The 18,780-nt window shown below is 49.9% G+C and overlaps 6 protein-coding genes across 6 annotated transcripts; 4 read left to right on the forward strand and 2 right to left on the reverse strand.

Moving 5' to 3' along the window:
- Window positions 1–31: 31 nt before the first annotated feature.
- On the reverse strand, window positions 32–4,094 carry BDV14DRAFT_171604 (uncharacterized protein). The gene is made up of 4 exons (XM_073768438.1): window positions 3,446–4,094; window positions 2,642–3,399; window positions 1,528–2,575; window positions 32–1,482 (listed from the first exon to the last, which is right to left on the reverse strand). Exons 1-4 carry the CDS (start codon window positions 3,701–3,703, stop codon window positions 376–378), a joined length of 3,171 nt encoding a protein of 1,056 aa, XP_073629062.1. The 5' UTR covers window positions 3,704–4,094; the 3' UTR covers window positions 32–375.
- Window positions 4,095–5,983: 1,889 nt separating this feature from the next.
- On the forward strand, window positions 5,984–7,778 carry BDV14DRAFT_199232 (uncharacterized protein; the record flags this gene model as incomplete). Its single annotated transcript, XM_073773189.1, has 3 exons — window positions 5,984–6,379; window positions 6,443–6,897; window positions 6,956–7,778. The coding sequence occupies 3 exons, from the start codon at window positions 5,984–5,986 to the stop codon at window positions 7,776–7,778; spliced, it is 1,674 nt and encodes a 557-aa protein (XP_073629063.1).
- A 476-nt stretch (window positions 7,779–8,254) lies between these two features.
- Window positions 8,255–9,125, reverse strand: BDV14DRAFT_199233 (uncharacterized protein; the record flags this gene model as incomplete). Its single annotated transcript, XM_073773190.1, has 2 exons — window positions 8,255–8,444; window positions 8,500–9,125. 2 exons carry the CDS (start codon window positions 9,123–9,125, stop codon window positions 8,255–8,257), a joined length of 816 nt encoding a protein of 271 aa, XP_073629064.1.
- Window positions 9,126–13,506: 4,381 nt separating this feature from the next.
- Window positions 13,507–15,464, forward strand: BDV14DRAFT_171608 (uncharacterized protein). The gene is made up of 5 exons (XM_073768439.1): window positions 13,507–13,833; window positions 13,892–14,021; window positions 14,102–14,225; window positions 14,303–14,781; window positions 14,853–15,464. Exons 1-5 carry the CDS (start codon window positions 13,651–13,653, stop codon window positions 14,891–14,893), a joined length of 957 nt encoding a protein of 318 aa, XP_073629065.1. The 5' UTR covers window positions 13,507–13,650; the 3' UTR covers window positions 14,894–15,464.
- A 310-nt stretch (window positions 15,465–15,774) lies between these two features.
- Window positions 15,775–16,191, forward strand: BDV14DRAFT_171619 (uncharacterized protein). The gene has a single exon (XM_073768440.1). It carries the CDS (start codon window positions 15,789–15,791, stop codon window positions 15,972–15,974), a length of 186 nt encoding a protein of 61 aa, XP_073629066.1. The 5' UTR covers window positions 15,775–15,788; the 3' UTR covers window positions 15,975–16,191.
- Window positions 16,192–17,033: 842 nt separating this feature from the next.
- Window positions 17,034–18,308, forward strand: BDV14DRAFT_199238 (S-adenosyl-L-methionine-dependent methyltransferase; the record flags this gene model as incomplete). The annotated part of the gene is made up of 2 exons (XM_073773191.1): window positions 17,034–17,195; window positions 17,271–18,308. The coding sequence occupies 2 exons, from the start codon at window positions 17,034–17,036 to the stop codon at window positions 18,306–18,308; spliced, it is 1,200 nt and encodes a 399-aa protein (XP_073629067.1).
- Window positions 18,309–18,780: the final 472 nt, after the last annotated feature.

An 18,780-nucleotide genomic window follows, 5' to 3' on the forward strand; every position in this document is an offset into this window, starting at 1 on the left:
AGGAAGGGCATGCAAGGCCCTCGAGGCGTGGGTTTGTGCAGGAGCCGGGCACTCCCCGCATTTTAGCGGACCAGTTGTGCCCTCGAGACGCGGCCACTCTACTCACCTTCCACTTCCGGTCTCGCTTCCTCCTTTCTCCTCTCTCCTCTCTCCAGTTACCTCTCTTCGTTCAATTCTCCTCCATCGTCCTCTCCACTTAAGTTGGGAAGTACCTCACTCTACTGCAATCGGCACTGCCTACTCGGGATACTGCGAGCCAAGTCCTGATAAAGTACCCCGGGGTGATCCGGTTGACATTGTTACCCACTCCCAAGTCCCGACAACACAAACAATCAATCGCTATTAAGTCCAAATCAATCAGCCCATATGTACATGCTACTCCCATCGCTTTCTCCAATCTGCCGCATACCGAGCCAAGATGCCGTCCTCGATAATCCTCAGCCGCCCGTTTCTAAGCGTCGCGCTGTCCCGCTCTGCCTTGTCGGTCCGGAATATCTTCGGCATTGGGGCCTCGCTTCCGTACATTGTTTCATAGTGCTCTATCAATTTGACTGCAGGATTCACCACTTCCTCACCCCTGCTCTCGCTGTCGCGTAATTTGGTCAACCATTCGTCAAAGGGAATCGTCTCGAACTCGAATCCATGTTGTCGCAGTGTTTTGAGCATCGCCGACCAGTGGAATGTGCGGGGGTTGCTCAGGTTATAGATTGAGTCGTCGCCATCAGTCGGGAAGTCGTCAGATGAGTTGGCGGAGCAGGATCGAGCAATCTCAAGAATGATGGATGTGAGACTGTCTGCCGGCAACCACGAGCAGACAGCGTCGAGATTTGGCAACGCCTTTAACGTTTGAGCCGAACGAAGCATCAACGGAATGGCCTCCGAATCGTTCCATAATCCGTGCTTGGAATGTCCCGATACCTGGCCGATGCGCAGCGAGAACGCCCTGGCCCCTGCTTTTCGCGCATTGCTGATCATCCGTTCACCGATAAGCTTTGAACGAGCATAGCCCATATCCAGAGCGTCGATATCCTCTATCGGTCCTTCATCAATCTCGACTGACCGAGAGCCCAGTGCTGTTGATATTGAGGAACAGAACAGCAAAACTGCAGGGGCTGGCATCTGGGCCGACATTGAAAAGTCAATCAGGTTCTTCAATCCTTGAATATGGGGTGCAAAACTCTGGAGCCCCAGGGTGAAATGCACAGGCCAAGCTGTGTGGATGATCAAAGACACCGACTGTCGCATTTGCTCAATCACGATCCTGTCCACTCCCATATTCGGTTGATCCAGTGCGCATTTCAGCGCAACAATCTTCTTCATCCTATATGGGAGAACTTTGAGACCCTTTCGCGCAAAAGCATCCATAATTGCTTGCTTCGGATTGTCGCTTCTTGTAAGGCAGTATACCACCGATGCAGTGTGATCATGCAGCAGTTGATACAGTGTGTGCGCGCCAATCGACCCCGTTGCACCGGTCAATATCTACTTGTCGTTAGCGTGGAACGTCTGGTACGAGATCGAACTTACAACTCCTCTATCGTTTTTCGTCATTTCTGAAGTCGGTATATGGCGTTTGAATGTCGAGTACTTTGCTACCAGGTCATGCATAGTGGTGTCTGGCTCCTCAATCCGCGACGGGTGTCCACCCTGGGCAGCATGGATCCTAGCCGCCAGTTGCGTGACATTTCCAGCCTCAAAAGCAACGTTCTGGGGGAGCGCCTTGTGGTCGGCAATCTTAAATGTCTTCACTATCAATCGGCGCAAATGATTTGCTTTGAGGCTATCGAGTCCTGCCGTAAAGAACTCGCTTTCCTGGCTAGGGAGGTGAACCCCAAGCTCGTCCTGACACAGCTTCATCAAGATTGACTCCGTATGTCCCAAATCAGTCTGGGATGTAACACCGACACCATTCTCGGTACCGGTTCCATTGGTGGTAGCAATCCCATCACTAAGTCCGCTATACAATCGCTCAATCTCGTTGGCGTATTCCGAATACACCTTCGCTCTGATCATCGAGCCTTTGTCCGTCTGCGGACGAACAGAACCAAAAGGCAAGACATAGATCATATCGCGCGTAATCTGCGAAAATTGCTCCGCACGGGAATTTGCGTCTTGCACGTTCGGCCAGATTGCCTCCAGGAACTCCTTGTCTGACAAGTTCTGTGCCGCATCGGATCGGAATAAGAGCAGCCCAGGAACTTCTTTGCCAACCCCGACTACTACGGCATCATCGATAAACGCGCTCTGCTTGATTGTACCTTCAACTGGCAGAGGAAGCACTTTTTCACCGTTCACGAGCATGATCCTGTCGTCAAGTCGGGTTATATACTTCCACCGATCGGACATCTCTGGATGAGGCGCGAAAACGTCTTTCGAATGGTACGAACCAGGCGGATCGTCTGAATTTGACGATGTCAGTGCAGGATGTCCTTTTAGATAGACGGCCTCATAGAGACCATTGCCGATATCCTTCATCCAGACGAATGGTTCTATGTTCTCGAAGAATCGGAGATAGTTCCAGTGCGGGTCACCAATGGGTCTTGATATCGACTCCGCAACCAGACCGGCTTCAGTTCTATAACAACAAAATCAGCCTCAAAAATACCAAGCATGGACAGGCCGTGGGATGAGGAGTGCATACAGCCCAAACATTCCACCGAAACGCACCCCTTCGGCAACTAGTCTGTCGCCAAGATCATCAGGGCACGGGGCACCTCCATACGTCACAAGCTGGCAGGACCGCAGTGCGTCTAGTCCATCATTGCTATCAACCAGAAGTTGCAGTAGATATGCAACGCCATGAACAGATTCTGGCTTGGCTACTTGAAGTGCGGCAACGACAGACGTGGTAGTTAATGGCAGGGTAGCATCCCACAAATAGGCAACCTTCCGCATATAAATTGCTTGAAATGCTGTTGACAGGCCATGCAGATGGTACCATGGGAGTGTGTTGAACGAAGTGAGTCCTGGCCCTCGCAAAGGATGCGTCATGATGGCTCTGTGGCTCAGGAATAGCGGTTTCGGCATGCCGGTCGAACCGGAAGAGTGCAGAATGAGTGCAGTTCGGTCTCTGTGTGCTTCACGGTTACGGCTTCGGTGCAGGACTAGCAGAGCTGGCCCTTCCTTTGAGTCTGTTTCCGACGGTCTTTGGATGATCGGTCGGAATTGCACCATCTTGAGTCGGAGAATCTCACCTAGCGTCGCTCGTATACTGGACGTCTGACCGTACAGTATGGTGTCACAGCCAACGGTATCCAGCAATGCTACACAAGCGGCTGCGGATAAGCGGGGAGATAGCATCATAACTGTGTACCCCATTCGACTCAGCGCAAAGAACGTAACCACCATATTCATGTCGGAAAGGGTCAAGAGAGCAGCGATCCTTCCCTCTTCTCTTGGCTGCGCGATATTAGCCACGAGCTTCTTTAGATGGTAACGTGCTTACCGGATAAATGCCTACTTCCATTAGCTTGACCACTACCTGATCGACCATACAGTCCAGATGCTCCGCCGTGAAATACTCGTATGAAGTGACACCATCTTGCGACGGCCTCGGATATGCTAGGATCGGCTTTTGTATTGCATCTGCGGCTCTTACTCGAATCAAGTCGTCCAAAGCATCGAGTCTGCCATATCGCTGGTATAAATCCATCTTGGGATCACCAGCCAAACCAGGGGGTTCGTTACGTTGGAGAATTCCCATACTCGCGAGGCAGCGTAGGACAACTTTGTACCTCCACGAGGGCCACGGGATATTCGATGAGATTGTCCAACAATGCGCAGCTGCCACCTGGCCGTGTAACAATTGACGTCGATATTAAATAATTGATAAGGCGCTCAAAATACTCCGGGCCCGAACCCTGTTCTTGATTTATATTGCTTTTTCCATGGCGATCGGCCTTGCCGAGGATGCGTCCTAGTTCGCAGTTCTCATGCATCGGCTGCCGATCTAGTTTGTCGGTGTAGGACTTGTCACATATCCTGGGGATGCGCCATTGAAAAGCGCCAAGTCATCACATTTTCAGTGTGTTGCGCGACCGACTACACTTAGTGTCCAAAAGTCTGGGCACACCTCAAAATATATAATAATCGACCGATCTTTAAATTTGAATTACTCAACAACGACAACGAATTAGAACCTCTAAATACATTTATTTGAAGCGCAATTTAATACTTGGTATACCAGCCACGTGCTCTATATACAGTTTCCACCCGGCGGGGTACTGAATCGATTAGACGGTCAATCGTCGCCTGAGGAATCGCCCACCATGCCTCGTGAATAGCTTCATGAAATCGCCTCCAATCGACTGCTGCTCTACCGTCCATAAAGAGGCGAGGGTAAAGTCTTATTAGGTGCTTCTTAAGCAGGTTCCAGCAGTGTTCTATAGGGTTGAGATCTGGGGAATGCGGGGGCCAATCGAGGACCCAAATACCATGACTTTCAAACCAATCGCGCGCCACGTAGCTTGTGTGAATTCCTGCATTATCTTGCTGGAATATAGAACCAGGCTTTTAGATTGGGATAAGCGCCTCTTCAAGGCATTTTAAATAGGAATTCGTGGAGTATCCGCCCCTAGGTGCCAGCTCGTCGCGTTCCATGATGACCAACTTTAAGCGGCCTCCACGCCATATTGCACCCTATATTATTTGCGAAATATCCCTGCCGTGGTTCACAAGGTTCACAAGATCCTGCCTGTAGGCTTCCTTGGTGTATCGAAAGACAAATTGTATAGTATTATTTGGCTTGCGCTGGACCAAACATTCGTCAGAGAATGTTGCTTTGGTCAACCTGGTATTCCGCCGCCAGAACCTGCAGAATTCATACCTTTTTCGTGCAGAGATTTTAGTAAGAGGTATTCTCTGCTTGCTCCGCCACTTTTTAAGGCCATATTCACGTAGAATTCGGCGTACGGTTGATCGAGAGGTAGGGGGGGTAGTGCTTGCGCCCAGCCCTGTGTAGGTAATACGAGGCTTCCGGCGAGCAAGCAGGTAGATGTATCGTTGAGAAGGGCCATTAAGCTTGCAGGGGCGCCCGGTTCGAGGCAATGAATCCATGGTTCTGTGGTGGAGATAGCGATCGCGCGTCTTGTATACGGTTCGGCGATTAACGTGATATTCCCGGGCAAGTTGAGTCGCGCCTATATTGTGCGATAGACCCGATAGGATTGAGGAACGGGTCTCTTTTGAAAGCTCATTGTTTCGCCCTCTATTTCCACTTATTTTGGTACCAAAAGACCTCATGGTGGTGGTGTAGTGAAAGGTTGAAGTTTGGGTGGGTCATCCGACGCGTCGCGCGGATTCGGGAGTGTGCCCAGACTTTTGAACCCCTATGTATACCTCCAATACAGCTGGCGAACTTGAGGGTTACTTCAAGACAAGTCATCTTTGCTTACCAGGTTACCAGGAGGTTCAGCACTCTGATGAAAAAAAAGACTACCTATCGCCTCTTGTGACCCAGAAGAGTAGTCTCTCCAAGGCGATGGATCCGATCTGACAGCTGTGAAGATCCCGATCCAAATAGGACGTATCTGATTTGCGCTGCCCGAAATGTGGACATGGCGCACATAGTCTGCTTACCAGCTCTTACCTGAAATAACATCCTATTTTTGGCCTGACCCCCGACTCTCTCCTGTGTCATGGGAAATGTGTAGACAAGGCTATATGTTGAATGCGCTCCATTCCGCGACAACCGAGGCTGCGCCGATAATTTGACTGCGTGTTCCGCGAAACGCAAAATACTACATACCTACCTAGGTCCTGGCATGCACTTGGACCTCTTCATTTAAGCTTCAAAATGATGTTAGATCAATCCTACCACGCCGACCCAACCATGGTTCGGACGCGCCAACCTTCGAGCTTCGAATGACGTCTATCCAACCTAACCATCAACGAACCGAACATGTGAACCAGGCCAGCGCACACCTCGCCATGCCCGAATCAACACCATGGTCTCCACAACTTACTGCGAGAATTGGACGTCCTAATGAGCGGCCTCGAAGCATTCGGCGTCGTTATCGGCGGTCTCCCGCTGGTGATTAACTCCGTCCAAGCATGCAAACCAAACTACCAGTCCGCGAAACCGAAAGACAGGGATACAGCGAAGACACTTCAGAATCTCGCTGATACGCTTAAGAGACTTCACTTTCTACTCCGGAAGGATCTAGAGATTATCATCTCTTCTGGCTCCTTGCCGAAAGAAAGGGTCAAGGAAATCATGCACCAACCGCACGCAATCTACTTTCGCGATGCAGATGTCCTAAGTGCAGTGCATAAAGCACTGGGTGATGGATTCCACACGTATATTTCTACGTTGAAGAGGTGTGCTGAGGTTGTTATGGATTTGGCGGGGAGATTGGCGGGCGTTACGGCTTCTTCTGTGGTATGTTTGGCCTTTTTACCTTACCTTATCAATCATTGAGCTGGCGAAGATTAACTGTGTCAGCCGACGAGACGTAAATCGTCACTCAAGAAGAAGGATCTGGATAGGATCCTCGAGGAAATGGATCATGCGACGGTTTTGCTGGCGAGGATTCGGGTGGCGAGTACCGCGGCTTCAGAATCTGAGCGCTTACCAACACCGGCATCTGCAGCTGCACCTCCAGCTGTACGAGCCCCGACACCGCCAGTTGCACAGGCACCGCCGATGGGGTCACCGCTGGATGTACTCTGGCAAAAGATGGATACGCTGTATGGTGCTATAGCTGCTGGCTTTGACCAAGATTGCCACGAGTCGCATTCAGCTGCGATCTTTCTGCAAACTGGGCGAGAGTTGATTGACAAGTTCCAGAAGGGCTCTGCTTCCATTTTACCAGGTGAGGTTATTGTTGGATTGGGGCTGACTGGGCTTGAGGAGAGGTATTATAGGGCAGGGGTAAAGCTCGCGGGGAGTAAGACGAGGTATGCGCCAGGAATGATTTTGCAGCAGGCGACAAGCAGCGCAACTGACATTTTAAAGCTTCCAAACGAAGATCTCTAAGGATTTATGCCAGATCGCAGTGAAATCCGAAGCCGAAAATACTCATCTTGCATTGAGTCTATCGGACGACGGGAACCTCTTCTACGGCGAGACGAAACCACCCAATGCCACACACAACAGAAACACCCCAATACCCATCCTGTCTAATCTAACATCGTTAAACACCATCCTTCGCCACTCACCCCCCGGCTCCTGGACAATCCCGCAAAAAGTGCACCTCTCATTCCTCATTGTCTCCAGCGTAATGCAACTCTGCCCAACGCGCTGGGTAAACGAATCAATCTCCAGCAACGACATCCTCTTCACACCGGAAGATACCCACGCATTAACAGGCACGGGCCCCAATCGAAACTCGATCTCGCATCTAAACCTAGACCTAAACACAAACACAATAACACCAACCCCCTTCCTCCTCCGCACAATCCCCACAACATCAAACCCGCGCCCAAAATCCATCTCAGCCCCCCCGACAAACCGACCAGGCGCGCGCTTCGCCCTCCTCGAAACAGCCATCGTCCTCCTTGAAATCTGGCACCAGCGGCCCTTCGAATGGTACGCTCGCGGGTCGGGTACACCGCTCCGGAACGCCTTCTGGAGTAGGTTGAAGGTAGCGTATGAATGGCTCGAAAGCTCAGAGAGTAAATCCGTGATTGTGGATTTCGTACTTGATGTTATTACGCGCTTGATTCATTGTACGTTTGATTCGGAACAGCCGAGCCCAAGGTGGGAGGATGGGGTGTTTAGGGGGAGTTTCTTTAGGAGGGTTGTGAGGGTTTTGGGGGAGGTTGATGGGTCGGTTTGATGTTGCGATCTATTGGTATATTGTACCCTCGGTTGTAGTGGCGCCCTAGGGCTATCTATGGAGGGTGCGGTGGTTTCCCTGGTGACATGACCTAGTCGCTCCTTCCCTGGCGGTGACAAAGATTGGTAAACAGACAGCTGGGGAAGGAACGACTTTTGTTTGCTGTGAGCGCTATCTAGGAAAGACCGGTCTCTACTACATTGCGAGGGCGAGCGGTCTCGCCGCACTTGGCTGACGCCGGTTTGTGAGTGACCGATGGGTGACCGTGGCATAGTTTCCAGTGGACCAGCCGAATACTGGGGATTGCGCTACCTTTACGGCTGTGGGATGAAGTTGGCCATTAGGTGTCTATACTACAAGGAGCAGAACCATGGGTGTAAGTGATGTAAATGTCAAATATCAATTAAATCTAGATCCAACCACTCGTAGAATCGCCAGATTCAGTCAAAGTCAAAGAGGACGGCGACTGGGCAGTATCATTTCTGCCGTTCAATGGCAATGCCTCCCTCCATGCGGTCCATATGCATGCCGATGAGGATCAGCATGGTGGTGTACATGCGCATGCGCGTTTGGATGTCTGTGCTGGTGTACATGTTGATGGGAATGCTGATGCTCATGCTGGCACCCAGGTCGATGTCGACCACGTTGACATCTACCAGCATATTGCTGCTCATGCTGATAGTGCCCTTCTTGATCTGGGTATGTGTACCCGCGCGCATACCCACCACGACCACCACGATCTCCAAGTTTCGCACGCTCCGCACGCTCCCTCTCCTCCGCCTCAATCCTCTCAGCAATCTCCCTCCCCTCCACATCCTGCACAACCCCCCTACTCAACTCCTCCGCATCAAAGAAGTCTCCCGGCATAGGCGTTCTCATATCATCCGCCCCAAATCCATTCTCATCCCCCCTCCATTCCTCCATAAAGTCCTCCACACGCCCCAATGCAATCTGCACATCCCGCACAAACCAATCAACCATGCGCCCATCAACCTGCCTCTTCCTAATATGATACGCCGCTGAATAAAGCGTACTATCTAGATCAGTCAAAAGCGCAACAAGTCTTTCCAAAACATGCGGCGCCGCAAGCGCAATCATGCGGTTTTCTGTGCGCTTGCTTGTATCAGTGATATTGGACTCAGATACCCAGTTTTCGTATGCGCGGCGGGAACCGAGGATATCTGACTTTTGAGACCGGTATTTGTGGGTTTTTAGGAGGTCTTCGAGGATTTGGAAGCTGCGGGTTATGGTGTTGTCGACGTATTCGAAGAGGGATTCTGTTGCGCGGGAGAGGGTTGTGATTGGGGGTGGGGGTTGCTTGGAGGGGGCGTGGGTGTAGCGGGACATTTTGGGGAGGTTAGAGGAGATACCGTAGCTAGGAAGTCGTATGTAGTTCGTGGCTTTTGCTGCTGCTCAGGGTGTCTCTTCTCGTCTTTCTGTTCGTAACTTGTTGCGGTGGATGGTTTGAGTGGTAGATTTCGACAGTGTGGGATGCTTGGGGGTTTTATGTACATCGGCCTCATGCAATAGCTTTATTCTCTTGTACTCTCCGTCTTTCAAGGCACTCACATGCTGGTTGGGGACAACAGACAAAGCAATGCAACTCGCCTAACATATCGTTTTCGTGCCATGAATTCTATCTGTCAAATCAGAGACCTGGACACGCGTTCAGACAATGCATCCCGAGAGATATAGGGAAGATAAAGAACTGTCAAGGACATCAGACCTTAAGCCTCGGGTTTATTCAGAATCGATCGCATTCTAAACTAGATACCATTGTTGCCAACTAAGGACGATATTAAGTCCATGCTCTGACTGACAATGCCCATTAGCTATCTACTTTGTTGGTGGCTATCAAAGGGATTTTCAGTACGCAGCGCAAAGATCGGTCTGGACTGCCATCGGCCCCTGTTATCGGTCCATTGTCATAGAACGAGTAGGCCTTTGCTGGAACCACCCTTGTAGAACGTATTACTGGGTAGAGTCCAATCATCACAGGGGTGGACATTTCGGGAAGACATAACAGCAAGGCAATACCACTGTACATCTATTTCAAAATAGAAGAGCTAAGTTATATAATCAAATGTAACAATACAACAGACAACACGCAAAGTGTAAGAGACATTACTTGACCGCGACAACCATGAAATTTACTCCCTCTGCTTGTCCTCGACCTCTTTCTTAGAGCACTCCGTGGCCCTAATAAGTTTTTCCATTGTATTGAAGACGATTCGCAAGTACCATTCCACCTCAGAGCTACCAGGCGAAGTCACCCTAATCATATTGCCTACTATACCACAAAATAACATTGTCAGCAACATCCTTGTAGGACTTTGCAACAGTCCAAAATACCTTGATGTACTACTCACCCTTCAACAACGCCGAATCAACTTCATTAAACAAACCAATTCTGGTATGCCATTCACGCCACTTCTCATCCAAGAACGTCGACGCCATCCAGCTTTCAAAACGGTCTTGACCTGCTTCGAGCTTCTCCAGCGCACTGATGTAGCCACCCTCGTGGAGAATTTCCGCCGTGTCGTCAATCCGGCGTGCGATTTTGTGATGAAACACACGAAAGATACTTATCCCAGTGGTTAGGGCTGCTATGGCGGTGTCGACTTCGTTTCCGTGAGTCATTTTGATTGGATTTCGAGCTTTAATAGAGGTGATAGAGGTCGGTCTGACTGGACGGGATGAATCTGGGAAATAAGAACATAATGGTTTTCGCGATGAAGAGATTCAAAAGAGCGAAGGGTAGAATTTGCTTGGACTTATATACTTATTCATCTCCCCGGGGTATTGAGTGTGTGGACTTTGCAGTCTCGATTTAAAAATGGGTTTCAGATTGGGTCTTCCAACTGTAGTCGGTGTGTTAACCTCTGTAGTCGGTGTGTTAACCTCAAACTAAAGGTCTTTTCTATAGCTTTGAGGGAAACAAGGAACAAGGGCTATAGAACCTTTCAGATAGATTGTCTAGTCGCCCCTCTCCGGGTTCGCGCACAATAACATGATAACAAAGGAGGGAACAAAACGTAATAGAAAGGGTGTTCCCTCGTTCTTTGGCTCAGGCATGTCTAATGCAGCGTCGAGGAAAGATCTCTTGTCTTCGGAATCCTGTTCTTGCTTTGTGTTGATTGAACCAGGCAGGCACAGCTTCGGAAGGGAGTGTTTTGCATGAAAGGCAACTAGCCAACTGCCTTTGAGAAAGACACTATCCGCACCCGCTAAGTTATGCTTCCTAAACTTGCCTAATGCAATATTCCGAAATAGTGCAGTCGAGCTTTCCTCTCGTGTCTTGGTATTAGATTGCGAGTTAGCTAGTGGACGGTATGTATCACACAATCTACTAGGAAACAGCCCGTACGCGCAGAATCATAACGCCAAACGTCCAGGCAATGAAGAGTCCAACTTGTTACTTTTACTCTTTTTTTTTTGGAACGGAAATGACTCCAGAGCATCGAGTGGAAAACATATTATACATCGAAATTGCTGAATATACCATTTACTTCTTCTTCGGCTCTAACTCCGATTCATGACGCAGCAAAGGCCTAACATGGTCAGCAACAAGCCACAGAGAACCCTCAATATCCAGTGTAAACGGTTTCCGCTCTTTAACGGCGGTTTCACGCAGCTGGAGTCCTAGATTAGCTGCGTAGACAAATCACATTAGCCTTACTATAATAGACAACTGGGAGAATCTGAGCAACTTACCAGACGTAATCTCATCATCAAGGCTTTCAAGGAGATCCCTAGCCTTCTTAACAGCAGCAGGCGAGCTCCGGCGGATATCAAGCGTGGGCTTTCTCTTGGACGTAGCGTCAGGAACGAGGTTAATATTTGATGCCCAGGCTTTGACCAGGTCCGATTGGAAGGCTATAGCTTGCTTTTCGGAGTCGGTGCTGCGGTAGTTGATGTGTTTGTTTATCTCGATGAATGTTTTGAGTATATGTTTGGCGATGTTGACGATGGCGGTTATTTCTTTGTCGGGGGTTACTTTTGGGGCCATTTCGGATGGTTTGTGGTTGAGTATGAACTCCATAGGTGCTTACCGAGCATGTTGGCAATTTTATAGATCTTGATGTAGCCTAGAAACGATGTGTATATGGTTCTCTTGCAATAAGCTTTGTTTTCTCACACGAGGTTCTTTCATGGGCAGGGAGCCGGACCATTCATGGCAGCGTTGTCAAAGCGGTTGTGCTTCATCATACAAAGGACGTTATGGAAAAGGAAAGGAGTTGAAACGTTCGCAATCCTCTCATGAAGGAGTATTGGCTAGACTCTGGACTCAACGTAAACGCTACCATAATGGCCTCGGTGCTGTGGATATATGGTTTTTCAAACTTGTACTGTCACTACTTATTGAATAACTTTGAAGTTGCTTTGATGAATATCCATGTTATATTGAAAGAATATAGAAAGGAAACCGCCCTCCAGGCACTGATCCAGTAAGGACCCAACCATGCAGAGACATTTGCCACCAAGTTCAGCCTCCTCTCAAAGCTCACACCTCTCCCGAATCTCCTCCAGACTCTTGTTCAGTCCGGTAACACTATTCCCAAGTCTCTCAATCTCGTCAGAAAGAAACATAGAGGGCCCATCAGTCTTACCACGAAGGTTGCGAGATGGTAGCCTGTTCAGTCTCTCTACCTGCTCCTTCAACAGCGTCATGGTAATGGACAACAAACGAACGCTACTATCATCAGCCCGGCCTTCCATAGGCATTTGCTCGTCCCAGAGGCGGACGGCTCTACCCCACATCTTGAAGGCTGCTTGTTGCTTTTGGACGAAATTTGCCTGTTTGTAGTTGTTTTGGTCTTCATAGTCGCGGAGGGCTTGGTAAAATTCGACTTTGATTTGGTTGCCCAAAGTAGCGAGGGTGGGTGTAGACATTTTGAATGATAGTGAGTGGGTAGGAAAAGGGGTTCGGGTGTTGACTACTCGGTAGTGACTGTTCTGGATCCTACATTGGCGTGAGCACGAGGCTGTTATATAGCTTGTATGTGTCTGGTTGCAACACTTCCTCCGGCGTTAATCGGTACAGTTTCTATGACTCTAGACAAGGGCTTTCTTCACAAGAGTTTATATTGGAAGGAACTGGATGTTGTGTGTTTCAACCTCTACACCAGATAATGAAGACATTATATATCCTAAACATTGTGTTTCAAGTAGCTTGTTGCAATGTCTTTGCTATCCCGCATTCTGCTACTAGCTTACCAATGTACACTGGAAAGCCTTTGGTCCTTATTGCAAACCAGATTAATTGAATGTCAAAACTTTCCATTATATATCCTTGTAGTAATTAGCCCAGCAGTTGACAACCCACACTGTCTCTATACATGGTGCGACAAGACTAGCTCTAGGATACACTTCCAACAAAACCTCCTTGTTTCTGTGCTTTCTACCACAATAACAGTCTTTATACTACTATCCGAGGAATTAAATCAAATGTTCCAGTATACATTATCACCCCAAACAATTCCCTATTATTCAACCACCTGAGTCATGCAACGCGTCAAGTCCCAAGCACCAATCGCTGCAATTACCCAAGCCGCAACTGTGGCTTGCGACAGTCGGACGTGTGCAACAAGCCATGCACCTAAGATAACACTCTCTCAACGCATCAGAACGCCCTCCCAGTGGCGCTATGATGTAGCATCTTCGTCAGGTCGACCGTCTCTAGCAGCTTGAATCTTGTTGCACTGCATGATAATCGCGTGATTCGGAGGGGGGCTGTGCTGGTGGATGACGAGGTATAAAGTCTGACGGGGTGCTGCGTTGTTGGTTGTTTCTATGTTGTGTTTTATGCTTGCTTACTCTTGTTGAAGATTGCTTGGGGCCCTCTTGTCCATCGTGCCTATCTTGCTTCGATATGGAGTCTTCTAGTTACAACACCAATCTCCTTGCCCTAGTCGATGACATCCGCAATGCCGTCCTAGAGCATAATAGCCCTACTTCATCCGCAGAGTCTCATTCCTGTCTTTTATCATTAATTGATAAGCTGAGGCTTACTGTCGAGACGCCAACCGAGACTGTTCTACGGCTCATCTATCAGGTACGATCCCGCCATAGCTCAGAATTGGACTACTGCTAACCTCATCATTGCCCATCAGCCACCTCAAAATGCCGCTATACGCACACTAATTGATCTCGGTGTCTTTGACTTGATTGCCTCTAGTGGAGAGGGCGGTATCTCAGCTGAGGAATTGAGCAGACGCACAGCTGCAGAGAGGGGGCTGATCGGTACGTCATTATACATTGGATGAAATCATCTGTTGTCTGCAAGGGTGCGCCTCATGATGACTGACAATCCTAAACGATAGCTCGTCTTATGCGCATCGCAACAGCACTAGATTTCTGCAGCAACCCAGGACCAGAGATCTACATCGCCAACTCTAAAACATCTATACTAACTCAACCCATCGGGCGAGATGGTGTGCGGTGCATGTATGCTCTCTCTCTCTCTCTCTCTCTCTTCCTATCTCCGCCATTTGATAAGAATGAACCTGACATGTTGTTCCAAGCTACGACCTAACAATGACCACCCTCTCTCGCCTCCCAACTTACTTCACCGAGCACGCCTATACCCTTCCAACCGATTACACTTCCTCGCCTATGCACTGGGTAACAGGGCAAAGCCAGTTCGAGTGGTTGGCGGACCGAAGACATCAGCAAGTGATGTTTAATTCTTATATGGGGAGCCGGAGGGCGGGGAGGAAGGGGTGGTTTGATGTTTATCCTGTGGAACGATTGATGGGGTCTCATTCTGGGGAAGGGGATGGTGGGGGTGAGGGTGAGGGTGTCTTCATTGTTGATGTTGGTGGGAACCAGGGTCAGGATCTTGTTCGATTGAGGGAGGAATGTCCGGATTTGAAGGGAAGGCTTGTTCTGCAGGATTTACCTGCTGTTGTGAATGCTGCTGTTAGTGATGAAGGAGGTCGATTTAAGGATATGGGGATCGAAGCGATGGGGTATAGTTTCTTCGACGAGCAGCCTTTGAAAGGTACAACCTCTTTCACGTCAACCCTTGCCAACCACATCACCTAACCAATTAACCATTCCTATTTTTCACAGGCGCACGAACATATTACCTCCGCTCAATCCTCCACGACTGACCCGACGACAAGGCCCTCACCATCCTGCGAAACACAGTGTCCGCAATGGACCCCGCGTACTCCAGGCTTATCATCGTGGACTTTGTCCTTCCTGACACCGAGGTCCCGCTTATGCAAGTGGCGCTTGATATCCAGATGATGTGTATTGGGGCTGGTGTTGAGCGGTCGAGGAATGAGTGGGCGGCGTTGCTGGGGAAGGTCGGGCTTGAGATTAGGGGAGTTTGGGGGTTGGGGCCGGGTTTGGAGTGTGTTATTGAGGCTGGTTTTGTTGGCAATTGAGAAGCGTCGTATGAGGGGAGAGGTGTTAGAATCGGGGGTTTTAGTTTTTGGATTGATGTTTGGTTGATGATAAGAGGGATGAGATGCAGGAGGCATGGATATGGTTGACCACTATTGGTTCATGTTCCACTAAACTGAGTACATAGACGCATAATGTAGACGATAAACACTAGAGCTCATTTGTTTTTTACTTCTCAACAACTTCACAGTTTACTCAAGTTTTTCAGGGCAGCGCTGTTACCTCGTCGCGACCCTTGCGTTCGCTTCTGACGTACCAGAACCTTTGTGCAAGACAATTAACCTACGCGACGTCAGTACATAGCCACTGACATCATGAAATGCAAGGGTTGCGCACTTGGTCACATCAATTACGCCGAGCGCTCAGATCGCAAGTGACATGTTCTAGACGCGTGATGAATCGGTGCCGACAGCGCGGGCGAAGAATGCCACCGATGTATAACTCCGAACTCAGCTCTCGAACCTCTACGCCACAATATCATCTGGGGGTGCAGGGGATGGAAGCTAATGTGTATACAGTATTTGTAGTTGGTATAAAGTGTGAAGTCGAGGGTGGGGTGGCTTGTTCCTTCATCGCAGGGATGCGATTAGATCCTACATGCGTCAGATAAAACGCGATCTGATCGCGATTCGACGCGATGAGATGAGATTGAGATTAATGAATCTCGGCATAATGTTATGCATGACATTTGTACTCCAATGCTCTTTATGCGACCGTGCATCTTCTCATGTCCAGCACCTAGGGTTACGGGACTTACGGCAGAGAGTCGTGAAGATTTCCTGAAGAACAAATTCCCGGAGAACAGACCCCGTCTCTGACTTCCAATCCCGACTTGCCTGCCGTGAAGAAGAAAAACACAGCAAAAGGAGCACCTTTGTGCTGCACTTGGAGTCCCCACAGGAGCGCCTAGAGAGCCAGATCGGGGCCGTTTGCACTGCCTCACCGCTACTTTTTCCAAATCATGAACAAACCCCCTTCAACAGGCATGGCAGACAATGGCATTCGATATATCAAACAACAGAGTTTAAGAGACAGCTGTCAGACAGCAAGATTGATCGAATTATTGAATTCAACCGTGGAACTGAGGACATCCCGGCGGGCCGCATGGCACTGTCCACTCTCAGTATCCAGAGCGTATTCAGTTGTCTCCAGTGACTGGCGGATGTTGCATTCCGGCCCACTGCGCTCCTTGGTTTCCTCTGGAACGCATGGGGATGGCAGCGATACCCGGCCAATTGGGGCGAATCTCGATATGATCGATTAGGCCACTGCTAGATTTGTGTCCACTTGAAACAATCCATGCGAGCGGCACGGCTGGTGCTGCTTCTGCAGTATGAGGGACCAGATCAGCATGACTGGATTATCCTAAAAGATGTTCAAGTTCTTGTGGACGAGGATGAGGCAACCTGTACGTAGCCGATCGCCGGGTCGGAGTGCACTTTCTGTGCGGAAGATTTTCCTCTCCCTGTGATATCTCGTATTGCGTGAAGGTGGACCAACCTGCAGGTGAGTAGCTCAGGCCATGCCTGGTCGTGCGCAGGCATAATCTCACGCTGGCCTGACTCGAAGAGACAGACTCGACGCGAACTCGACATGGATCTCCACGTGTGATGATTGCTTGCACCTGAACTCGAACCTCAATCTTAGCTTGCACTAGTTCACTAAGGTAGGGGTGGTCCAGCTTTGGACTGGGGCAGACCATGAAGCCAGCGAACTCAATGCAACCCGCGCTGAGCTCTAGCACCTGGCAGCGTCGCTCCTTTCGATTTAATGCCACCTTGAGTCTCTCGCCGTCTCCCGTTGTTCCCTGAATTCCGCTGTATACCCATCCCTATCCAACTCATGTCGTCTGTCACCTCTATCCTTGAGAGCCTTGCTGCCGCCGGCAAGGCTTATGACAAGAATGAAGCCGGTTCCCGCGAAGCCCTGATTGACCTCGGGCGCGTGCTCGTCACGGAGCTTGAGATCCCCTCGGAGTTCCTGCAGCGGACTTTCTGGGCTGAGGTGAGTGCAGCATACCTCTCATATCATGCAGCTTTCTGTATTCTTTCAATAGTCACTAACAATGCATGCGTGCAGCCCGCGCAGTCCGCCATCATCCGCATGGCCGTCGACATAGAACTCTTCCAACATCTCAAAGCCGCCGGCGACAACGGCGTCACACCCGACGCCCTATCGCAAAAGACCGGCATCGATGTCCTCCTCCTCCAGCGCCTCGCGCGCCACCTCGTCGCCATGAATCTCCTCTCCTTCAGAAACGGGGCCTTCCACCCCACGCGCCTGTCGAACGGGCTCGCAGAGGAGAACTACCAGCACAGTATTTCCTTTTGCTACGATACGTCCCGTCCGTCGTTCAATGGGTTCCCGTCGCACTTTATGAAGCAAGATTATAAAGCTCCAGAGCTTGGGTCACTGAAAGGGCCGTTCCAGGAGGCGCATGGTTCCCCGGGTCAGCCGTTCTTCGAGTGGCTTGTGGCTAACCCGCCTAACCTGCAGCACTTTGACTCTTTTATGAGTGCGTACCGTGCTGGGAAGTTGAACTGGTATGACGTTGGTTTCTATCCTGTTGCTGAACGCTTGATTACTGGGTTTGAGGGTGGAGAGGATGATGTCTTGCTTGTCGATGTTGGAGGTGGTCGTGGTCACGATGTCACAGCTTTTACAGCTGCTCATCCAAACCACCCTGGCAAAGTCATTCTTCAGGACCGCGAGCCTGTCATTGCCGGTGTTCTAGAAGCAAGTCATGGAAGCCCTCCGTTCGCCGCCGAAGCACACGACTTCTTCACCCCACAGCCACACAAGGGCGCGCGTGCCTACAGCTTGCACTCTATTTTGCACGACTGGGGTGATGAGGACGGTGTCAAGATCTTGAAGAACCTTGTTCCTGCGCTGAAGAAGGGGTACTCCCGGGTACTACTGAACGAGATTGTCGTCAGTGAAGAGAAGCCTACCCTTGCTGCTACTAATATGGACCTCATGATGCTCGCACACTTTGCTGTCAGGGAGAGAACCGAGGAGGAGTGGAGTGACATTTTGGCCCAGGCTGGGCTGAAGATTATCAAGATTTGGAATTATCCAGGGGTTGCGGAGAGTGTTATTGAGGCGGAGCTTGCCTAGAGGTACCTTGATACTGGGGTATAATATGGAGTAGATTGTAGATAGGGAGGCATAATTCGACTATCAATGGTTCAACAATAGACACTCTAGAAGCCGGGTAACTTTCTCCATCAAGAACAGGAAGCATTCCAGAGCTTGCAGATGCAGGGGCAACACATGGCAAGCATGGTGGTGAATGGTAACTTGCAAGGTACCCTAAGCCGACCACAGCGGACTTCCCAAAGACACCAAGCCAGGATTCAACAAAAATTAGTGAAACGCCGGCCCCTCATACGGCCCATCGCTATCCCGGCAAAAGCACCATCCGCACCGTCCGCGACCGTTAAAGGCAAATACAGCAGCCTCTGGACCGGAGTATTTCAAGTGGAGCGCGCTGCGCAGGCGAAGCGAGGCAAGGCAACAACCAATCATTCGGCTACGGCCTACCTACCTATGGAACAAGTCAGCTATGTTGTAGTCATTTATTGCCATT

Source organism: Aspergillus stella-maris, assembly GCF_047715825.1.
Source record: "Aspergillus stella-maris strain CBS 113639 unplaced genomic scaffold BDV14scaffold_21, whole genome shotgun sequence".
Classification (NCBI taxonomy): Eukaryota; Fungi; Ascomycota; class Eurotiomycetes; order Eurotiales; family Aspergillaceae; genus Aspergillus; species Aspergillus stella-maris.

Coding starts and splice junctions, on each gene's coding strand:
- BDV14DRAFT_171604 (XM_073768438.1), bottom strand. CDS start 3,703: ATGGGAATTCTCCAACGTAACGAACCCCCTGGTTTGGCTGGTGATCCC. Junction 3,400..3,445: donor TGGAAGTAGGCATTTATCCG/GTAAGCACGTTA, acceptor AATATCGCGCAG/CCAAGAGAAGAGGGAAGGAT. Junction 2,576..2,641: donor TTCGGTGGAATGTTTGGGCT/GTATGCACTCCT, acceptor TTGTTGTTATAG/AACTGAAGCCGGTCTGGTTG.
- BDV14DRAFT_171608 (XM_073768439.1), top strand. CDS start 13,651: ATGGAGTCTTCTAGTTACAACACCAATCTCCTTGCCCTAGTCGATGAC. Junction 14,022..14,101: donor TGCAGAGAGGGGGCTGATCG/GTACGTCATTAT, acceptor CCTAAACGATAG/CTCGTCTTATGCGCATCGCA. Junction 14,782..14,852: donor CGACGAGCAGCCTTTGAAAG/GTACAACCTCTT, acceptor TATTTTTCACAG/GCGCACGAACATATTACCTC.
- BDV14DRAFT_171619 (XM_073768440.1), top strand. CDS start 15,789: ATGCGTCAGATAAAACGCGATCTGATCGCGATTCGACGCGATGAGATG.